The following is a 22,932-nucleotide window of genomic DNA, read 5'->3' as shown; positions in this document are numbered from 1 at the left end:
TCTCCCTATTTCGCTTCCTCCCCCTCAGTCTCCCCTCTCCCTCCCGGCCCCTTTGCCCCGAACATACATTTGAAATAAACTCAGATCTCGCATATAGGCCCAAAGATTAGCAATTGCTATTGTGAAGAATGAATGAATAGAATAAATTACATTCGCTCAAATGCAATTTTTGCTGAACCATGAAATGGTATCAGCCTATATGAGTGTATGTTACTTACTTGCTTACTTACCAACCATTTGGTCTGAAATGGACATATCTTTAAATGCCATGAAGGTATGAACCCCCAAGTGGTGTCAAATAAAAGATAAAGAAGTAAAGAATATAATAAAAATATTTCCTAAAATCAGAGGTCATCCAAGGGGTCACAGGGGTAAAAAAAGGTCATTTTAACCAAAAATGCTCCAATCGAGCTGAAATTTATATGCAATGATCCTTATGACATTCTAAACATGTTTAAAATATTTTAATATTCACTTAAGGTCATTAAGGGGTCATAAAGGGGTCAAAGGTCAAGTCGCAAAAAATGCTCCAATTGAGCTGATATTTAAATGCAATGATCTTTATGACATTCTAAACATGTTTAAAATATTCCAATATTTATTTAAGATCATTCAGGGGTCATAAAGGGGTCAAAGGTCAAGTTTTCAAAAATGCTCCAATTGAGCTGATATTTAAATGCAATGATCTTTATGACATTCTAAACATGTTTAAAATATTTTAATATTCATTTAAGGGCATTAAGGGGTTATAAAGGAGTGATATATATATATATATATATATCACAATAGGAAGCAAAGAAGCGAAGAATAATTATAAGGTCGTAAAAGAATATTATTATCACCTGACGAAGGGCGAGGCCCGAAAATTCGTGTAATAAATATTCTTTTACGACATTATAATTATTCTTCGCTTCTTTGCTTCCTTCATCAAATGTCGACGCAGTTAATTTTCTACTCTATATCACAATATACTGCCAAATCCCCATGGTTCAGCTATGGTGCGGTAACCGCTCTAGTTTTGTACTGCATAGCAATATAACGTGATTACCAAATTGCCACCTGCATGCCCATTGGGCGATATTTCAGTCTCTCGTTTAATTGCCACTCAACTTCAAGTATGATAGTATATACATGTGTGGCCAAGTTTTTTTAAACACCCTAAACGAGTTTTACCCTACCAGCAAATGTAATATAGAATTTACCCCCTAATGAGTTTTTGGCTAGTAAAAATGAAAAAAATGTCCCCTTTTTGGACTCGTAATTCCCAAAAATTTGAAAAGCTACCCTAAACAAGTTGTTCAGTTTCAGACAACTACCCTTATTCTTTAGACCCTAAATGTGTCACACACATAACTTGCCTTGCCTAAAAAACACCCCTTTTTACTCGTTTTTTTGTCATGCATGCATGCGTACAGACCATTTATGTGAGTGCCCCCCCCCCACCCTGGACCAAATTTTGCTTACTACTTAGCAACATGGATAGTATATATTTTGATGCTAGACTATTTATATGAGCCACTTCCACATAGGCGGAAGTACCTACATGTACCAAATGCAAGTCAATTTAAGACCATAAAATGTGGACACTTCTTTTGTCTAGATTAGCACCAACCCACTCATCAAGTTTTCATGTCGGAAATTAACATAACTCACCAAATCGAAACAAAAATTCACTTTGTTCAACTATCTAGTGAGCAACAAAAGACTAGAATAAAAGGATTGTTCGCATATACCATGCTAACACTTCTATATAACAATGAGATCTGAAACCGAAAACAAAAACAGAAACCAAAACTGAAAAGATAAAGAGACACTGTCCTTAACCCCATAGGAACTACCTGCTGATTGGTCAAAATGAATATTGTGTCTAATTTTGAACCAATCACTAAGGAGGGTATTGATAAGATCATCTGTAAATGCAAGTTTGACAATAAATAGTTTAAAACCTAGTCATTAGCAATTGAAATGAGCATTTCAAGTCATCAACCAATCAGAAATGCTGTTAGATGACCAGTATTGTCAGGGGTTAAATTGCCATTAATGCTCATGGCAGCTATTCAATGCATTTACCCACTTCTAGTACTGAGCAGTCAATTTTTTAGAAAAATAATTAGGTATGATACATAATGTAATGGCTTTCAAACAAGCCCATAATCTCATTTTACTGTATACAATCACAGATATTTCAATATCTATGATACGATATAGTTATACAGTCAAACAACTTACTAGTAATTTCTCTGTGATCCCCATTGTGGACTTATTACACACCCAGGGACTCTAAATTTTGGGAAAACATTGCAAGGGTATTTAATAACATGACAGGTTATACTTGTTGGGGTGATTGTTTAATTGAATGGATGGTTTGAATCATAAAATGGTTTCTTGGGTAAAGTGGCATGTTTAAAGTCTGCTGTGGGGGAGGTCACCGGGGAGTTTCCCCGTTTTTGGCAGGAGGGACCCCAAAGAGTATTTTTTCTCAATTGAAGCGTAAGATGACGGGTTTTTGGTTCTGAAATGTGGATCTATTCTACACATGCATGTATCCTAAATACTTTATCACTGTTTTCACCCCTGGATAGTTTTTGCACAATTGTGGCCACCAGGTGGTATCGGGATCTTGAATGCTGTCTTATGTAGCATTTTGGCTAGTATCATGGAAATCAGAAATCTTTTCTTTAAAAAAAAAATCCCAGGTTTTGTTGGGTTTTTGCTCGCAAATTCTGAATTCTGAATTTTATATTTGATAAAAGTGCTTTGCATTTACGGTAAATTTTTAAATTTATAAAATAAACAAACAAATTTAAAAATTTTAATTTTTTTATATTTATTTTATATATAAATATGGGTTAGTTTGCCCATTTTAAGTTCATGATTGTGCCTATGGATCCTATGTATTTTAATATTTTGTTAAATTATTTTGATGTATTTTGATGTTTATTTTAATGTGACCCCTGGGCCTCATGAAAGAACAGAGGATACCTTAAAACATCCACTGAATGAATAACCCAGGCAAAAGAAGAAATAAAACAAACAAACACATCTGCCTCTCCCCATATCCTCCACTCTACTATTCCATTAGTACCTGTAATATGATAAATATCTAAAATATCTAATAACATAAAGTCATGACATGTAGGCCAAAACTGCAGAAGTTTAAGCTTTAAAATGAGACCATGTGCAAAGTTGTAGCTTATGTTGTTCTCAAATTGATTATGCAAACTTAACTTTCTCCACCACATGGGTGTCAACTGCAAATGATAAGTTTCAATTTTTTACAAATTCAAAAATGTCAAAATTGTAAATTTTCATGACCATATTTGGAATCAGCATGAAAAATGCATTCAAATGAGTTCAAACAAGCCTAGTACAGTGGCAACTCGTTAACACGAACCCTCTTAACATGAAGTTCCTGATAACAAGAAGTATGTTTTACATTCCCAAGCATACATTTCACATGTTATTAGAACTGGATAACACGAACTCCTGATAACAAGAAGTAAAATTTGAATTCCGCACAACTTCGTGTTAATGAGTTTCCACTGTAATTGGTTCAGTAGTTCTACAGCTCTTGATATTTTGAGAAAATAACTTAATTGGGACTTTTTATGTTGAAGCATATAGCTATGGCAAACAATGGCTAACATGCGAATTATAAAGTGTTGCAAACAAAGTGAGGCAAAGTCTCTTTTTTTTTGAGTGGCAAGTTCAATATAAATGGCCATACATGCTACTTGGAGCTATTTGTTGTATTTATTGTACACTATTTTTCAGAGCCATCTGGTTGGCATAATATGTTTATGTACAATTTAGTCTACAAAAGCCCACATTGTGTATTATAGAAACATAAACCTTTTAATATCCATTTTTAAAATCCTCATTTCAGAATATGACTTCCAGTTCCAGAAGACCTCAAAACTTGTTCAACCTGAAGCCTCACAAATGTATATATTGCAGAAGGCATTTCCATGACACTTGTCTATATCTGAGTCACCTGATCAAACACAGGAAGCGGATTAGACCATATTGGTATGAATCAGACACCAAAGAGAAGCTTTATGAATGCCAACACTGTAACATATACTTCATACGAAAACAGAAATGGATGGACCATGAATGTACTCCAACTATTAGAAAAACCATCTTCACACACCTGAATGGACGCTCACCGATTCACAGCAAAGATAAGCCTCATATACATGTATGTAACGTATGCAACAAGGACTTCACAAATGAATATTATTATATGATGCACATAGGAATCCATAGCAATGAAGAGACCGATTGGATGGACCATGAATGTACTCAGACTTTTAGAAAAAAACACTTGAATAAACTTTCACAGATTCACAGCAAAGAGAAGCCTCATGTATGTAAAGAATGTAACAAGGGCTTTACACTGCCATATCTTTTGAAAATGCATGAAGCAATTCATAGCAAAGAGAAACCTCATGTATGTACAGTATGCAACAAGGGCTTTGCACTGCCACGTTACTTGAAAAAGCATGAAGCAATCCATAGCAATGAGAAGCGTCATGTATGTAAAGTATGTAATAAGGGGTTTACACTGGCATATAATCTAAAACAGCACAAAGCAAGTCATAGTAAAGAGAAGCCTTATGTATGTACGGTGTGCAACAAGGGTTTTCCACTGCCACGTCACTTGAAAAGGCATGAAGCAATCCATAGCAATGAGAAGCCTCATGTATGTAAAGTATGTAATAAGGGCTTTACACTGGCATGTGGCCTACAACGGCACAAAGCAAGTCATAGCAAAGAGAAGCCTTATGTATGTAAGGTATGCAACAAGGGCTTTACACTGAAACGTAACTTGAAACAGCATGAAGCAATACATAGGAAAGAAAGGCCTTATGTTTGTAAGGTGTGCAACAAGGGCTTTACACTGAAATGTAACCTGAAACAGCATGAAGCAATACATAGGAAAGAAAGGCCTTATGTATGTTCGGTATGCAACAAGGACTTTGCACTGGCAAGTAACTTGAAAAAGCATGAAGCAATCCATAGCAACGAGAAGCCTCATGTATGTACAGTATGCAATAAGGGCTTTACACTGGCATATGGCCTAAAACAGCACAGAGCAAGCCATAGTGAAGAGAAACCTTATGTATGTACGGTGTGCAACAAGGGTTTTACACTGCCACGTCACTTGAAACAGCATGAAGCAATCCATAGCAATGGGAAGCCTCATGTATGTAAAGTATGTAATAAGGGCTTTGCACTGACAAGTAACTTGAAAAAGCACAGAGCAAGCCATAGTGAAGAGAAGCCTTATGTATGTACGGTGTGCAACAAGGGTTTTACACTGCCACAATACTTGAAACAGCATGAAGCAATACATAGGAAAGAAAGGCCTTATGTATGTATGGTGTGCAACAAGGGCTTTCCACTGGCAAGTAACTTGAAAAAGCATGAAGCAATCCATAGCAACGAGAAGCCTCATGCATGTACAGTATGCAATAAGGGCTTTACATGGGCATATGACCTAAAACAGCACAAAGCAAGCCATAGTGAAGAGAAGCCTTATGTATGTACGCGTGTGCAACAAGGGTTTTACACTGCCACGTTACTTGAAAAAGCATGAAGCAATCCATAGCAATGAGAAGCCTCATGTATGTACAGTATGCAATAAGGGCTTTACACTAGCATATGGCCTAAAACGGCACAAAGCAAGTCATAGCGAAGAGAAGCCTTATGTATGTAAGGTATGCAACATGGGCTTTGCACTGGCAAATTATTTGAAGGAGCATGAAGCAATTCATAGGAAAGAAAAGCCTTATGTATGTAAGGTATGCAGCAAGGGCTTTACACTGAAACATTGTTTGCAACAACATGGAGTAATCCATAGCAATGAGAATCCTCACATATGTAAAGTATGCAACAAGGGTTTTAAATGGGCATATAAATTGAAACGGCATGAAAGAGTTCATATTAATGAAAAGCCTTACAAATGTGAACTTTGCAGTAAAGGCTTCAAGTACACTCTTACCCTAAAACGTCATTTAAAGACTCACAGTAAAGAGAAGCCATATGTATGTATGGTATGCAACAAGGGATTTACACTGGCACATCACTTGGAAGAGCACAAAACAATTCATAGCAAGAAGCCTTATATATGTAAAGTATGCGACGAGAGTTTTACACTGGCAGATGACTTGATACAGCACATAGCAATACATAGTGAAGAAAAGCCTCATGTACATGTAAAGTATGCAACAAGCGTTTTACACTTGCACATCACTTGAAACAGCACCAACAAATTTGTAGATATGAAAAGCCTATTTACAATTAATGTTAACTTTGCGGAAAAGACTTCAAGTACATACATTTGTTTACGAGGGCTCAGCGCAACCATTGGCAAAAATGAGATTTTGGTATGAAAATGTGTAGCAACACATCCATTTGACCAGTATAAATACCGAATTTATTAATTCGTTTTAAACAATTCATTGATGCCAGCACAGGAGGCATCCATTACTGCCTGTAGACAGACTGTCTGGAAAGGTGACCTCAATACTGTGGGTGGTCTTCCTGTATGTACATTATGCAATAAGGGCTTTACACTGGCATATGGCCTAAAACAGCACAGAGCAAGCCATAGTGAAGAGAAGCCTTATGTATGTACGGTGTCCAACAAGGGTTTTACACTGCCACAATACTTGAAACAGCATGAAGCAATACATAGGAAAGAATTAGGCCTTATATGTATGTATGGTGTGCAACAAGGGCTTTGCACTGCCACAATACTTGAAACAGCATGAAGCAATACATAGGAAAGAAAGGCCTTATGTATGTATGGTGTGCAACAAGGGCTTTGCACTAGCTGGCAAGTAACTTGAAAAAGCATGAAGCAATCCATAGCAACCCTTACCAAACATAAATGCCTATTTGGCATTCTGTAGGTATTCGCCAAGCCCTCGAGTGCCAAGGATAGCGGTACTAGCTGGTCACTAGCACTCAGCAAACAGGCGGTTGAATGCTAACAACCGCCTATTAACTCAATGTTATAGTATTGGAGGCATTCACCATTTAGGCATTCATTACCGGTTCTTTACCATTCAATGGAATGCCTAGTGAGTGCTAGGGAATGCTAGTTTTTTAGGTAAGGGAACGGTTTAAAAAAGTACAATGCTGAATAAACTTTCTTTGATAGTAAGAAATCTGATATTTGTTGATGCTTAGTTATATATATACATTCTTGAGCTAAGATTATTATTGGAAGTGAATGATGGCAATAAAGCACTTTCGGTGTGTGGCAGGCGAATTTTGTGTCTCTTTGTCCCATTATCTGTCTATTCTCTGTTATGTTTACTCTGCCAAAATTAACGAAAGAAATGCAGAAATCAAGTCGGAATTTGCAAGAAATTGAAGATTTTAGGTGTTGATACTGCAGTTTTACATAACAAAATTATGTATTTATATATTCTAACAATGTTGCTGATTGGTCCATTTGATAATGAAAACTTCTCTTTGGCCAATCGGCAGGTAGTTCTCATGGGGTTAATCAAGATATAGCTATAGGTGCATGGCATAACCAGAGGGTGAGCGATGATGGGCTATTCCAGTTGAAATCCATTACCCCTATGGAAGGCATGACCTATTAATAATCTCCCACTCAGAGGTACTCAGGGGATGTGATTTCAACTGAAATAGCCTATTTAGCCCTTGTCCATCAACCCACGATGTTCCCAAAAATGAGGTGTCAGTGTATTCTTTGTTGAAAGAGTTTATAAACTTTATAAACCTGCTGGACCAAAGTTTGTAGGTCATCTTAACTTCCTGTCATCCATATACCTACAGGTTGCAGATGCTACCTGACGATATGTGGCCCATAGGAACCCCCGAGATTTCTATAAGCAGGAGTTCTGCCATGTACACCAGGCACAAAAAGAAACTCGTCAGTTATATTCATCCTTGTTGTTCAATAACTTGATAGTTTTGGATTATTCTGAAATATACATTTTGTTAATTGGAATTGTCTTTCTCATTTGACACCCTGTTTGTGAACATTGAGCAAGAATTGACCAAGATATACGCCTCCAAACTCTCAAACCCCAAAATGAAAAGTTGCAATTTTAACAATTCAATTGTGCCTGTAACACTGTGTGCTTTATTGATTAGCCCGTGGTGCTTGTGTGCAATACAACGTTGCGTTCCCATTGAAAATCGTTGAAAATGCAACTTTTCATTTTGGGGTTTGAGGCTTTGGAGGTGCATATCTTGGTCAATTCTTGTTCGTTTATAACGAACAGGGTGTCAAATGAGAAAGCAAATTCCGATTAACAAAATGTATATTTCAGAATAATCCATAATTATCAAGTTATTGAACAGCAGATTTCACATCACCAAATAATGTCTCTTGTGGGATTCCGTCCTGATCTGCGGTGTTTTTACATTTCGGTAAAAGTTAACCAACTATAAATCAATATTAAAAACCAAAAAATTGTGCAGATTTTGGGAAAAATTTGTGCCAGGTAATAAATGTAGGCTTGAATCTAAGCATCTACCAAGATTGGAAAAGATTCTGGGCTTTTATTCAGATTTTTCATGTATTTCTTAAACCGGCTGCTTCTAGGTAAAATCACAAGTGCTTCTATTTTGAAAATTGGGTGAAAAAAGTGTATTGCATTCGTGGTCCGGTAGCTCGAAAATTCAATGGTCACCAATATATTTAATTTAGTTTGTTTACTTGCTTGTATGTTTGTCAGTCAGGAAAACATCACTTTGAAAAATTGAGTCGCTTCGTAAGGTAGGTAGAGCCATTTGAATAGAGGCCATTTTGTACACAAAGTATAGGGAAATTTATTACTATTGTGCACCCAGCAAGGATGAATATAACTGACGAGTTTCTTTTTGTGCCTGCATGGTGTATTTCTTAACTGGAATGATTGGGCATATTCAAAAGGGTCCAGATTTGTGAGTGTCTCCATTGCCATTCAAAAAGCTGTGAATATTGACACCACAATGACCACATCCAAGCTGCCAATATGAGTCAACTTTCTGATGGTGTGACCTGTATCTTTCAGGCTTGACTAAACATGAAACAAGCAGGGCATGGGACGCCATGACCGCTTCACTTTTTGAGAATGTTGTTATGTTTTTCGATCTTCATATGCTGATCAGATTACTTGATGTCTTCGCTTTTCCCTGCATTTCTCTTTTCTTTCTTGAGATCTTCTTAGCATTCTGCATTCATATTATTGAGGCAAGGATGTTAAGCTCAGTGCCGTATGTCATTATGCCTCCAGTTTTCAGACACAGTCAAACCAGCAAAGAGATTCATTTGGTAGGATTGTTGAGATCATAAACTGGTCAAATAATTAACCAGTTTACAGTCAAACCAGCTTTCAGAAAAAAGAAAGAGTACCTTACAAATAAAAGCTTTTGCTGCTGAAGGCAAAAATTTAGTCTGCAAAACACTACTACGTTTACATATTACAAAAACAAGACATCACATTGTACAATACTCTATGGACTGCAATAACCTCATCCCAATGGCATAGATTCATAACCTCAATTAAACAACCAGATTGCAAAATGTGACCTCATGTTGCATAATTGAATACATGAATACAAAACCCACCCAAGTCCATACTTTGGCCAAAATGAGTTAAGCATGGGATTGTTGCTATATATAAGCCTGTCATATGTATGAAAGAACAACTCAAATTCATCCTCTGTGTCTATTGAGCATGTGAAAAATAGCACGTATGAAAGAACCACCCAATTCCATGATTTGAGTCTTGTAACACATTGATTGAAATCCAGTATGTATAAAAGTCTACATGTAACACATTCATTGCTAGAGAGTGACTTTTGAAAAAAAAATGGGTTTAATAAAGTAAAGTGTGTGGTTTATATAATTATTACATGGCAGAATGTTTATCAACATTATACATACATACCTGTGTGCTTTATTTTGTATTATCTTACTAGTGGTAATCTCATTCTAACATTGTTGTCTTTGTATATGATTAAAAAACCACCCAAGTCCAAAATTTAAAATGAACCCCACAAAGTCCCTGAAATGCTAATCGTCAAGTACCTAATACAGGTTAATCCCCTCACTGTAGGAATTAAAATGATACACAGGTTTTTCTCTCAAAATCACTTCCCATGGACTTGGGTGGTTTTTGTTTTCATGTATTCAATTATAGAGTATAAGTTTTTGTACTCAAATTTTTAAAGGTCATTCAATGTATGTGTAAATGTATTGGGGTAATATGTGATGTGATAGATGAGCATGCTGTTGTGGTGATATCCACATTTCAGAACATAACTTCTAGAAGACTAGTTCAACCTAAAGGGTCACACTTTGTATTTGTTACTGGTACTTAAAGGAGGATTTTGTGATCCTAGCATCCTCTTTTTATGACATTTTTCAGTAGATATCCACGAAAAAGCTTATTTCCAAAATTTCAGTTGATTCCGATTTTATGCTTATGAGTTATGCATGATTATGTGTATTACACTGCTCCATAGACATGTGTGTTGTAATTTCGTTCTGGTGCACCAGAACGAAATTCAAATTTGGCGATATTTTGCTAAACTAATTAATCTGCAAGACATATTTGGTACATAAACATTATGTAGCCAGAGGTATCCAGTGGTGTAAAAATCTCAACTTTTTTTGGGAAACGTGAGGGGATGAGGCTGTGGATCAAGAAATGCCCCTTTAATAATGGAGCTTAACCATCTAATTTACTGCTGAAACAAGCAGTTGCGTAAGTAGAACATAATAACTAAGATTCCACAATATTCCTTTTAAATCCTCATTTCAGAACATGACTTCCAGAAGACGACATAACTTGTTCAACCTGAAGCTTCACAAATGTATATATTGCAGCAGGTATTTCCATGACACTTATCTATATCTGAGTCACCTGATCAAACACAAGAAGCGCATTAGACCGTATTGGTATGAATCAGACACCAAAGAGAAACGTTATGAATGCAAACAGTGTAATAAAGACTTCACAAGAAAACAGAATTGGATGGACCATGAATGTACTGCGACTATTAGAAAAACCTTTACACACCTGAATAGACGTTCACCGATTCACAGCAAAAAGAAGCCTCATGTATGTAAAGTATGCATCAAGGGCTTTACGCAGGCATATGAATTGAAACGGCACATAGCAATGAGAAGCCTCATGTATGTACAGTATGCAACAAGGGCTTTACATGGGCATTTTCTTTTAAACGGCACATAGCAATCCATAGCAATGAGAAGCCTTATGTATGTAAGGTATGCAACAAGGGCTTTGCACTGGCATATGGCTTAAAACAGCACAAAGCAAGTCATAGTGAAGAGAAGCCTTATGTATGTGAAGTGTGCAACAAGGGCTTTATACATGCATGTAACTTGAAACAACACACAAAGATACACAGCAAAGAGAAGCCACATATATGTAAAGTATGCAACAAGGGCTTTACACTGGCATTTAACTTGAAAAAACACACAAAGACACACAGCACAGAGAAGCCTTATGTATGTGAAGTGTGCAACAAGGGCTTTACACTGGCATATAACTTGAAACAACACACAAAGATGCACAGCAAAGAGAAGCCTTATGTATGTGAAGTATGCAACAAGGGCTTTACACGGGCATATGACTTGAAACACACAATGAAACACAGCAAAGAGAAGCCTCATATATGTAAAATATGCAACAAGGGCTTTACACAGGCAAATAACTTGAAACGGCACACAAAGATGCACAGCAATCAGATGCAACATATTTGTAAAATAAGCAACACAGGCTTTACACAGGCAGATTTATTGAAACAGCACATAGCAATACATTGCAAAGGAAAGCCTCATCATGTACATGTATGTAAGGTATGCGACGAGAGCTTTACACTGGCATTTAACTTGAAAAAACACACAAAGACGCACAGCATAGAGAAGCCTTATGTATGTGAAGTGTGCAATTACCGGCCTTACCTAAAAAACTAGCATTCCCTAAGCACTCACTAGGCATTCCATTGAATGGTAAAGAACCGTTAATGAATGCCTAAATGGTGAATGCCTCCAATACTATAACATTGAGTTAATAGGCGGTTATTAGCACTCAACCGCCTGTTTGCTAGCCCTCAACCGCTTATAGCGGTTCATAAGTGGTTCATAAGCCCTCCTCAGAGGCGAAATATGTAAATGAGCTAAGCACTCGTACCACTAAGGAGGCATTCGAACCACTAAGGAGGCATTCAAACCGCCTAGCATTTAGACCACCTAGGAAGCATTCGAACCGCTTGGGAAGCATTCCAACCGCCTAGGAAGCATTCCAACCGCTAGGAAGCATTCCAACCGCTAGGAAGCATACCAACTGCCTCAGAAGCATTCCAACCGTCTACCGGTTAGCACTCGAACCACTTATTTAGCCCTCAACCGCTATAAGCGGTTCGTAAGTGGTTCATAAGCCCTCCTCAGAGGCGAAATATGTAAATGAGCTAGGCCCTCGAACCACTTAGTGGCATTCCAACCGCCTATGAAGCACTCCAACCGCCAAAGAAATTTCCAATCGCCTCAGAAGCATTCCAACCGCCTATAGGCATTCCAACCGCCTATAGGTATTCCAACCACTTACAGGTGAGGCACTCGAACCACTATATAATTATATAGCTATATGCTGGCTAAGCAATTCTACGAGAGTGACAAATAGGAATATAATGCACTGCAGAAAATCACACATGGTAATAGCCCAGAACCATTTTTTATCCATTGTGACAGATGCAGAGGCATTTTAGTTCAGTACAGCGTATGTCTTTGTCGAGTCTATGACATTTTTAGGTCAAAAGTGAAAAAAGACAATTTCCGCTAATTTTCCCATTTTCCTGATCAAATGAGGCTCATGATAAATATTTTTCCATATGATTTCCCATATTTTCCCGAGATAGCACTTGAACCCCTATAGGGGTTGCTATAGGAATTCTAGGAGATTAAGGATTAAAAATATGCACAAATTTAACTCAAATATAGCCATGTGCATCAGCAAGAGCATAAATTGCATGATCAAATTGATAACTGATAAATTGAGTACATCCCAGTGGGCACAGGTTAGGATTTTGAGGTTGTATCAACGTTGAAACAACATCAAGTTTCAACCTAACCTGATTTCAACCTGATTTTAACCTTACGGTTAGTTGAAATCACATTGAAATTTCAACCTGGTTTCAACCAACTTTCAATGCAAAATTTAAGGAGGTTGAAATCAGGTTGAAGTCTTTTTGCAAATTTATACAACCTGATTTCAACCCGATTTCAACTAGTCGACGTCGAAATTTCAACCTGATTTCAACGTTAGGTGTGCCCACTGGGATCAGTGTGTTTTATAAATACACAAAATAATTATAGCTACGTCATAATTATGTAATTTGTCGTTGTTGTTTGGTTTCATTGTTTGAGGTTTCATTGCTCTTTGCTTGAGCTCTTCTTGCGCCATATGAGTGCATTTTTTAGTGGATTAGTGGGTGCATGGTATAACTGTACACTATTATTATTAATGTTAACAATAATGCCCCAATATGGTAACTAGCTCCTCTTTCCTAACACTAGACCATTCCATATTTCAAGAAACTGCCTGCATAAAAACCTATATTCAAAGTTACATCTAGTCATATTTAAGCTTACCTATACTTACACCATCCATATTGTGGCATAATTATTGTACACAAAGATAACTACATGGATCCCATACATGTATGATGTTGTCCACATAATATATGCATTGTCATGTAACATCCCAAATGTAAAGAGTGAAAAATAAGGCCTATAATAAAGCTGGAAACATGAAAGGATTAAGAAACCATCATCTCTGCATTCACACCAGTTCAAAATGGCAGTTAGAAATATATTCCCATCATGCACCTGCTTGACCACTAAGGAATGCTAGTCAAGGCTATTAGCAGAATGCCTAATTGAATGGAATGCCTATTACTTAGAAATTTTTTAACCGAATGTCTAATACTTAGAAATTTTTCAGTGGAATGCCTATTACTTAACCGAATGCCACTGACTTATCCGAATGCCACTGAGTGCCTATAGCAAACCGCCTAATTAAAGGAATGCCTAAGTTACGAATGCTTAGGAATGCCTAAGTTAATAGTATTGAGCTTTAACGAGGGCTTAATGAGTAAATAAGCATTCGGTAGCATTCTTGTGAGGCATTCGGAATGCCTGTGAACCAGCTCTATAGGCATTCATTAGCTGCTGAGTGCTAGTGACCACCTAGTACCGCTATCCTTGGCACTCGAGGGCTTGGCGAATACCTACAGAATGCCAAATAGGCATTCATGTTTGGTAAGCACTGGCAAATAACTTGAAACGACACATAAAGATGCACAGCAATGAGAAGCCTTATGTATGTGAAGTATGCAACAAGGGCTTCGCACTGGCACGTCATTTGAAGCAGCACGAAGTCGGTCATATCGGGAAGCCGTATGTATGCAAGGTATGCGACAAGAGCTTTCCTCTGGCAAATGGCTTGATACAGCACATGAAACGGCACAAAGCAATCCATAGCAATGAGAAGCATGTATGTGAAGTATGCAACAAAGGCTTTTCACTGGCAGTTGACTTGATACAGCACATAGCAATGCACAGCAAGCCTTATGTATGTAAAGTGTGCAACAAGGGCTTTACACTGGCATGTAACTTGAAACAACACACAAAGATGCACAGCAAAGAGAAGCCTTATATATGTAAAATATGCAACAAGGGCTTTACACAGGCATCTAACTTGAAAAAACACACAAAGACGCACAGCACAGAGAAGCCTTATATATGTGAAGTGTGCAACAAGGGCTTTACACAGGCATGTAACTTGAAACAACACACAAAGATGCACAGCAAAGAGAAGCCTTATATATGTAAAATATGCAACAAGGGCTTTACACAGGCATCTAACTTGAAAAAAACACACAAAGACGCACAGCACAGAGAAGCCTTATGTATGTGAAGTATGCAACAAGGGCTTTACACGGGCATATGACTTGAAACACACAATGAAACACAGCAAAGAGAAGCCTCATATATGTAAAATATGCAACAAGGGCTTTACACATATGCAGGCAAACTTGAAACGGCCGGCACACAAAGATGCACAGCAATCAGATGCAACATATTTGTAAAATATGCAACAAAGGCTTTACACAGGCAGATTTATTGAAACAGCACATATCAATACATTGCAAAGGAAAGCCTCATCATGTACATGTATGTAAGGTATGCGACGAGAGCTTCGCACTGGCACATCATTTGAAGCAGCATGAAGTCGGTCATATCGGGAAGCCGTATGTATGCAAGGTATGCGTCAAGGGCTTTACTCTGGCAAATGACTTGATACAGCACATGAAACGGCACATAGCAATCCCTAGCATTGAGAAGCGTCATGTATGTAAAATATGCAACAAGGACTTTGCACGGGCATGGAATTTGAAACAGCACACAAAGATGCAGAGAGAAGCCTTACGTATGTGAAGTATGCAACAAGGGCTTTACACTGGCATATAACTTGATACAGCACATAACAATGCATAGCAAAGAGAAACCTTAGTTTGTAAGTGCTTTAGGCTGCCACATGACTTGAAATGGCACCAACAAATTCATAGCAATGAGAGGCCTATTTACAAATCTAGTGTACATCACTTGACACACTGTCAAGCAATTCATATCAAAGAGAAGCCTCTTGTTTGACTACAGTATGCAACAAGGGCTTTATACTGGCACATAAATTCAGCGCAACTCATACCACAGAGAAACCTTATGAGTAGCCTTTATGATGTAAAAGTATGCAACAAATGGTTTTAAGCGGGGGGCACTTCAATTTGAAATGGATATAGGTGTAGGGCTGGCACTTTCGCACTAAGGGGCATTCGGTGAGACCAAAAATGTTAAAAATATGGGGTCATTGGGTGAGAGCATGATTTTTGGCATTCGGTGAGAGCAAAATGTAAAAAAAATATGGGGTCATTGGGTGAGAACATGACCTTTTTTTTTAAATGGAATCTTTGGGTGAGAACCGAAACAGCGCCACAGAAACCTCAAAAATTGAATTTCTAGTTCTAATGGCTTCAAATTTCTTTGTTTTTTCAAAATAAGTAACAAAATCAGTGATAAATGAAATTTGCTGTTCAAATTGAACTCTTAAATGGTCTTTGGGTGACAGATCAAATGGAAAAATACGGGTGACAGAGCATGTGTTCATAATGGGGTATTTGGGTGACAGCGTTGCTGAAAAAAGGGGGTCTTAAAAGCCCTACATATGCGTCAACCTCCAAAGTTGGAGTGCCCCCGGGTAAACAGCATGAAGCAATTCTTAGCAATGAGAAGCCTTATGTATGTTTTAAGTATGCAACAAGGGCTTTATAGGCTGACACAATTGAAGATGCACAAGGATTCATGTACACTTTATACGGTACATTGCTGATAGCGATCGATAGGCAAAAGTAATGCATGCTGGGAAGGAAAAGGCCTCAAATTTGTGATCTCGGGTGACAAATTTTATAGCTTATGAGCCCTTTTCATTCCCAGCATGCATCACGTTTGCCCATCGATCTTGATCAGCAATATACCTATGAGGGCTATAAATGCAACAAAGGGCTATAAAAATATCTGCAGATAGCTAGATCAAATGCAGATAGTCCTTTGTTGCTCTTAAACACAAGAAGCCCCCTGCGTTGCATATACATAAACTACATGGTTTCCACTATATTGAAAGAATGGAAAGAAAATTAGAAACAAGCTCGAAATAATTAACGATATGAAGCAGTTCAACCAGGAAGCAATTTACATCTTTAATTAAAAAGTCTGACAGCAACAAAATAAAACAAATTATGATGGTTCTTAGTGTTTTAAAACACTACTACATGAGTTCAATCTATGACAAGAATGAAACCAACGGCACATAGGAAATCCAATATTCTGTGTGTGCAACTTAATTGTTTACATTTTGTGTTTTGAATTTTTCAGTTGAATTAGAGGGGTGTCATTTTCTTCGGCAGGGGGTGTCAATGTATGAATATAGGTTGGTGACCGAGTCAATTTTTTACTGAACCCCTTATTGTGAGCTACATTTTTATGACCCCCCATTGCGGGTCAAAAAATTTATGACCCCGCCTTTCGCCTATACAGAATCAAGACAAATTATTCATTGCGGAAGTAAGGCGTGGAGCGCCAAACATTTTAGAGCGGAGGCTTGGCAACGCATTAAAATTTTGATCGTAAGTGTAAAGAAGGTGCGTGGAGCTCACAAAAATCTTGCATTGTATAACTAAAGATTGTGAGCACATTTTGTTAAAAAAGTGTTTAAAAAGTTTAAAATCTGCACGCAATGTGCAAAAATTTTGGGTCATTAGCCCTTAATAATTCTATAACCCCCCCCTATTTTGGTTTAAAATTATAACCCCCCTATTTTTGGGCTCAAAGTTCTATGACCCCCCAGTATATTGATGACCCCCCCTTCCAAAGAAAATGACAGCCCTTAAATCTTCCATTTTTGACTTTAAAAAAACATGAAAAACCACTATGCAGTGTTCCTCTTCAAAAGGAATGCAACCAACACAGAAGTTCAAATGAAAGTACTATTCTAAGTTGTTTTGTCATTTTGTGATTTATATGACTGCGAGATCAAGTAAATTATACAGGAAGTGGAAAGGAAACAAAATCTGCCAGCCCTGCCCATTTTGCAATATGGCCTGTTACTCTAATCATGGAGTACAATTGAATACCTGAATACAAAACCCACCCAAGTCCATACTTTGGCCAAATTGAATATGGGACATTATACATGTTATAATTGCTTATACATAAGGTGGACATCATGCCTCTCATAATGTATAAAAGAACTCCACTCTCTTTTAAGAGAGTAAGTGCATCTATTGAGCATGTAAAATCCAGCATGTATTAAAGAAAAAGGGTTTACTCAAGGAAAATGTGCGGTTTATATAGGCCCCTACCACTTGACATCATTATTTATCAACAAAGACGAGAGACTGGTCTATCGATATGCTTGAACGAGGCTGCTATACTGTTCATTGTGTTCAATGGCTTTCTTGTATGAAATGTGGTGGGCAATTTAAATTTTATGTGCCCTGAGCAAACTACAATGCGTACGCACTCTGCAGGGCTTTCGATAATCTGCGCGCATACTGTCAGGCAATGACGTCACATGTCAAGTGGTCTATATTATATGGCAGTCAGTGCTTATCAACATACATATACCTGCATGTGTGTGCTTTATTTTGTATTATCTTATAAGCCCATTTCAACATTGTTGTCTTTGTATGTGATTCAAAAAACAAGTCCAGCATATAATGACCCGGGAGTACTCAAGTTTGATTTTGGTAGGGTGTGCTGCTGAGATTATTTGAAAGTGGACCCATAAATATACCAAATTTTCAAGAAATATTGGTATATCAAAATTCAAAATTTTCGGCCACTGCAAATTTAATCCATACTTGATGCGATCAAGCAGTCGCAACTCGGAAATATTGATTTTGAGATATAGCCAAACAAAGGAAATATTTCCCTTTGTTTCCTCTTGTTTTGGAAACTCTTTAATTGCTCATACCTATGGACTGGTTGTTCCATTTCAATGGAGTTTTCTGCAAAAATCCAGCTTTGTAAATGCTACCGAAAATTCATTATTGCCGAGTTCACTGATTTTGCTTGATCGCATCACATATTGTCTTTTTTTGGAAAATTTTTAAATTTTGGCTAGATTGAGGCAAAATTTGGCTACCTTTCCAGAAAATTGAAAAAAGGACCCATTCATATACCAAAATTGGCTTAGAAAAAGAGGTACATTGGTATACCAAAAGGCCAAATATGCTACCCATATTTGCGCATCCCCATATGGTCATTTGTACTAAGTACCGCCCTGGGATAATGACCCCCACAAAGTCCCTGAAATGCTAATCGTCATACATAATATAGTTTAACCCACTCATTTGAATGTAAAACTTGCCTTATTGACCAGGTAAATCTAACTGAAGGAATTAAAATGATACTTTTTTTAATTGTCTCAAAATTACTTTCCATAGACTTGGGTGTGGTTTTGTCATTGATGTATTTAGGGGCTGTGCAATAATTATGAGCCCCGGGGAGGGTAAAATTGGGGGGGGGGGCAAGAAACTAAGGTTTCTCTTTGCTATGCATTGTTATGTGCTGTATCAAGTTATATGCCAGTGAACAAGTTACTTAAGTTGCATCAAAGGAGGAATTCTTCCTATTCAAATACATTGGTAGACCACCAGCTGTGCTCGGGGTCACATTCCATAATGCTAATATGTACCGGGGATCACTCAAATATGGCATTGTGCGACATGCGTGACCAAATTTTTTTTCAAACACCCCTAAACGAGTTTTACCCTACCAGCAAATTTAGCCCCTTAATAAGGTAATTTAATATAGAATTTACCCCTAATGAGTTTTTGGCCAGTAAAATGAAAACATGTACCCTTTTCGGACTCGTAATTTACCAAAAATTTGAAAAGGTACCCTAAACAAGTTGTTCAGTTTCAGAAAACTACCCTTATTCTTGAAAATCAGTGTTTTTTAGACCCTAAATGCGTCAGTCGCGTAACTCGCCTTGCCTAAAAAAACCACCCCCTTTTCCTTGTTTTTTTGGTCACGCATGCGCACAGACCAATTATGTGAGTGGCCCCCCCCCCCAGGTAATATGTCTGTGCCCATGGATGTCACTGTCCAGAAAATTTTCCTGTGAAAATTTACCTTGACATGTATGTGATCAATTGAAAATTTTGACCTTTCATATTGAAGATATACTTTTTTTTTCCCCAAAAGACCTGATTTTTTTTGTATTTTGGGGGAAAATCCATATCTTCAATACGAAAGGTCAAAATTTTCAATTGATTGTCAGCTTTTCATCCCAGCTACATACACTTTTAAGTGTGAATATGTACTTAAAAGTACATATTATCAGATTTATAAAATTTACTTCGAGGACTGTTAAATATCAAAAATATCAATTTTTGATTACTAGTATTTACCATAAAAAGTATATTACATTGCAAATTTCTAAAAATCAAAATTATTTGATATCAGAAGGACATTCTCTGTATTCAGAATGCAATTCAATATCTCTGGTGTGCTCTCATCTCCCACAAAAAGTAGGCCTACTGTCCAAACGCTCATACCCCATCCAGTCATACAAAATATGACTTCATAACAATGCTCTGCTGACCTATACAAATACAAATTTAACCATTTTATTCCTCTGCCCCTATCTTAAATATCTCAAAGGCTTAGGAACTGGGGGGCTGGGGGCCTCACCTCTCAATAATTTGGTGCAGGGGCTGGAATACCTTTTAGCCCCCCTCCCCAATAGTCCCAGGTGAAGTTAAAAAAGTGTGATAAAATAGAGGGAAAATGAGTGTTTGTGACCTGTATTTTGGAAAACATTTTTCAATTTTCAGCCCCCCACCCCATGTTGAAAATCTTCCTAAGCCAATGCATCTCATGATCAGATATTAGCTCTCCAGTATCAAATTTACATAGATGAATTTATCAATGCTATTAAGGTACCGGTAGCTTACTTGGACACTACTGACACCCTACATACATCAAATGTATGGACCCGGTATATAAACCATCAAGGCTTGCCCAATTGTCAAAAGCCGTAACTCACTCATACGATAGGTGTAACTACACCCTAGCTTGGGAAATATAGCCCCTGTCTCAAACCAATCATGTCTATTCATTTAAATTAAAAGAAATAAAAGTAGGAATTTTAACAATTTTTTTTTTAATTCCTTCAATTTTGCCAGTTTTTAATTTTTTATCCCACAAGGAAGGTGCTATCATTCCTGGCTATCATTACCAAACTTTCAGGGGTCGTAAAGCTTAGGCCCCTACCATATCGAAACCTTTGGGGAACTAAGATTTTCCAAGCTATTCCACGCTTGAACTCCGATAGAAACACGGGCTACAATCGGGTCCTTTTTTACATCTCTTGCCACCGAAACATAATTTGTAGTGATATAACTTCGATCCGCTAGTTACGTTGAGCTAATACTGTGATCTTTTGATTTTTTCAAAAATAAACATGCTCGAAACTTGTTTAGACTCGCGTATCTTGTGGTAAACTTTATATTTTTAGTCAAAAATCGCGAAAATTTCAGTGTAAATTTCACGTTTCTTGAAAAACCGGAAGCTTCTAGTCAGCTTCTCTTCACCAGAAAAATAAACAGCGCCATCTAATCACTGGATCTCTTGAGTAAAATTTCTTCAAAGTGACCGCTTTCCATTGATGTAACATTCATTTTGATGGCTTCAGATTAAGACTCGCGTGTGTTCAAGAAAGAAAAAATCGTGAATTCGAAGTCGTGCTGAAATCTAGTCATCAGGCCGTCATATCCTAGTCGTTTGCACAGACCTAAACATTTCGACGCACTGAATGCGCAAAGCCAATCGATCAGGAAGTAAACAAACAACCCGCTGAAGAGGTTAAGTGGGCTATTGTGTGTAACACGGACAAGCTTCTTCGCAAAGTCCGTGTAGATTCTTTCGTATTTGTGGCCAAATTGTAATTAAATTTTTAATTTTTTTATTATTCTGTAACCACAATATTGCAAAACAAGTAATACAGAATAAAAGGTGTGTTTTTGTTTGCAATAAAACACAATATAAAGTGGTTAAAATAGCAATAAACGAGTCGTATGTCAAAATAAAAAAATTCGACCGATCCTCTCATTTCGTTGACAGTGTATCGATCTGTGTTCACTATGCGTGACCTGTGCGTTCAGGCCAATTTTGATAGGGTCCTTTTCACTAAAAAGGTTTCCATATGATCTATTAAAATTCTCTGACTGTGTGAGGATGAAGTGTTTAGGCCTTCTTAAAAAAAAAAAAAAAAAAAAACATGAACATTAATTTTGATGCAGACAGGCAGGCAACTGGAAAATTATGATTCATTTCCATTAATCAATAATCAAATATAAAAGTAAATTCATTTAATTATTAAAACAATATTTACCCAAACTACGATGTATAATGTATAATATTTATCCCACACAATCTAAATCAATCTCTGTAACTGCACATCCCTTTTAAAGGGATTGTTATCAACATACAGAGCAGTGTGACCCCTATTAATATTCATGTGACCCTACACAGCACAGCACAGCCAGTTGTTGTACACACAATGGCAATGCACAGACACAGCAGCTCATAATCTGATATCAAACAGCTTGATTTTGCATGGATGCCAGTCGTTAAGTAAGTTGAAAAATTATATAATAATTATATATATTATATGGAATTCAGCTCATATGCTAGTACATGTGTAACAAGAAATCTGGAACCATGTCAGATATATCTGCATATATATCGCTCATTCTACAAAATCCGGTGCCAATCCACTGTAAAAATTGAAAAAAATAAAGTTGTTCAAAAAGACCTGCTTTTTGTGTTTTTTAAGAGCAAATGTATCACTACTTTCAGATGTAAAAGATTGTCAACACCACTTGTATATTTGTCTTTCAGGAAGTCATGATGTTTTTTAACACTAAAACTCAATGTAATGTGAGCTACGTTACCGGCTACAAAATGGGCTGGTTTTACTTAATCCAAGGTCATAAAAAGCAAACAAAAGATCACTTGAGTGAAATGTAACACCGATTTCACCATTTCATAGAAGTTTTGAAGATGCATAAATGAGTGCGTAACGTAGCTCACAGTAACGTAGTTCACGGGTTTTTAATGTTTTTGATGTGATTTGCGAACGTTAGAATGTTATGTCGGTTAATTCTAATATAAATGGGGTTCGATCACTTGTACCTATCACATATTATTAGGAAGTACTTGTTATACAAGTGCATACTATGGAATTCTGGTAACGTAGCTCACCAATCTTAACATGGTCGGTCGAAATTTCAATGTTTACAACATTT

At 37.2% G+C, this 22,932-nt stretch overlaps 3 protein-coding genes across 4 annotated transcripts in view; 2 read left to right on the top strand and 1 right to left on the bottom strand.

Annotated features, from left to right (window-relative positions):
- The window catches only part of LOC140139578 (uncharacterized), a 30,191-nt gene extending 18,214 nt beyond the window's left edge, over positions 1-11,977 (top strand). The window contains exons 2-3 of the mRNA XM_072161282.1: positions 3,887-5,600; positions 11,184-11,977. Of these exons, the coding sequence (XP_072017383.1) occupies positions 3,890-5,600; positions 11,184-11,977 (2,505 nt within the window). The 5' untranslated portion in view covers positions 3,887-3,889. The remainder of the gene's footprint in view (positions 1-3,886; positions 5,601-11,183) is intronic.
- The window catches only part of LOC140138970 (laminin subunit beta-2-like), a 555,517-nt gene that overhangs the window by 267,898 nt on the left and 264,687 nt on the right, over positions 1-22,932 (bottom strand). The gene's annotated exons all lie outside the window — the stretch shown is intronic.
- LOC140139854 (uncharacterized) overlaps positions 21,955-22,932 on the top strand; it is a 56,871-nt gene continuing 55,893 nt past the window's right edge. Inside the window, exon 1 of one of the 2 annotated variants that reach the window (XM_072161609.1) lies at positions 21,955-22,258. The gene's annotated coding sequence lies outside the window, so the exon portion shown is untranslated. The remainder of the gene's footprint in view (positions 22,259-22,932) is intronic. The other variant, XM_072161608.1, reaches the window with a different exon arrangement.

The sequence above is a fragment of the Amphiura filiformis genome, chromosome 18 (assembly GCF_039555335.1).
Source record: "Amphiura filiformis chromosome 18, Afil_fr2py, whole genome shotgun sequence".
Taxonomy (NCBI): Eukaryota; Metazoa; Echinodermata; class Ophiuroidea; order Amphilepidida; family Amphiuridae; genus Amphiura; species Amphiura filiformis.
This window is presented reverse-complemented; position numbering and strand designations above follow the sequence as displayed.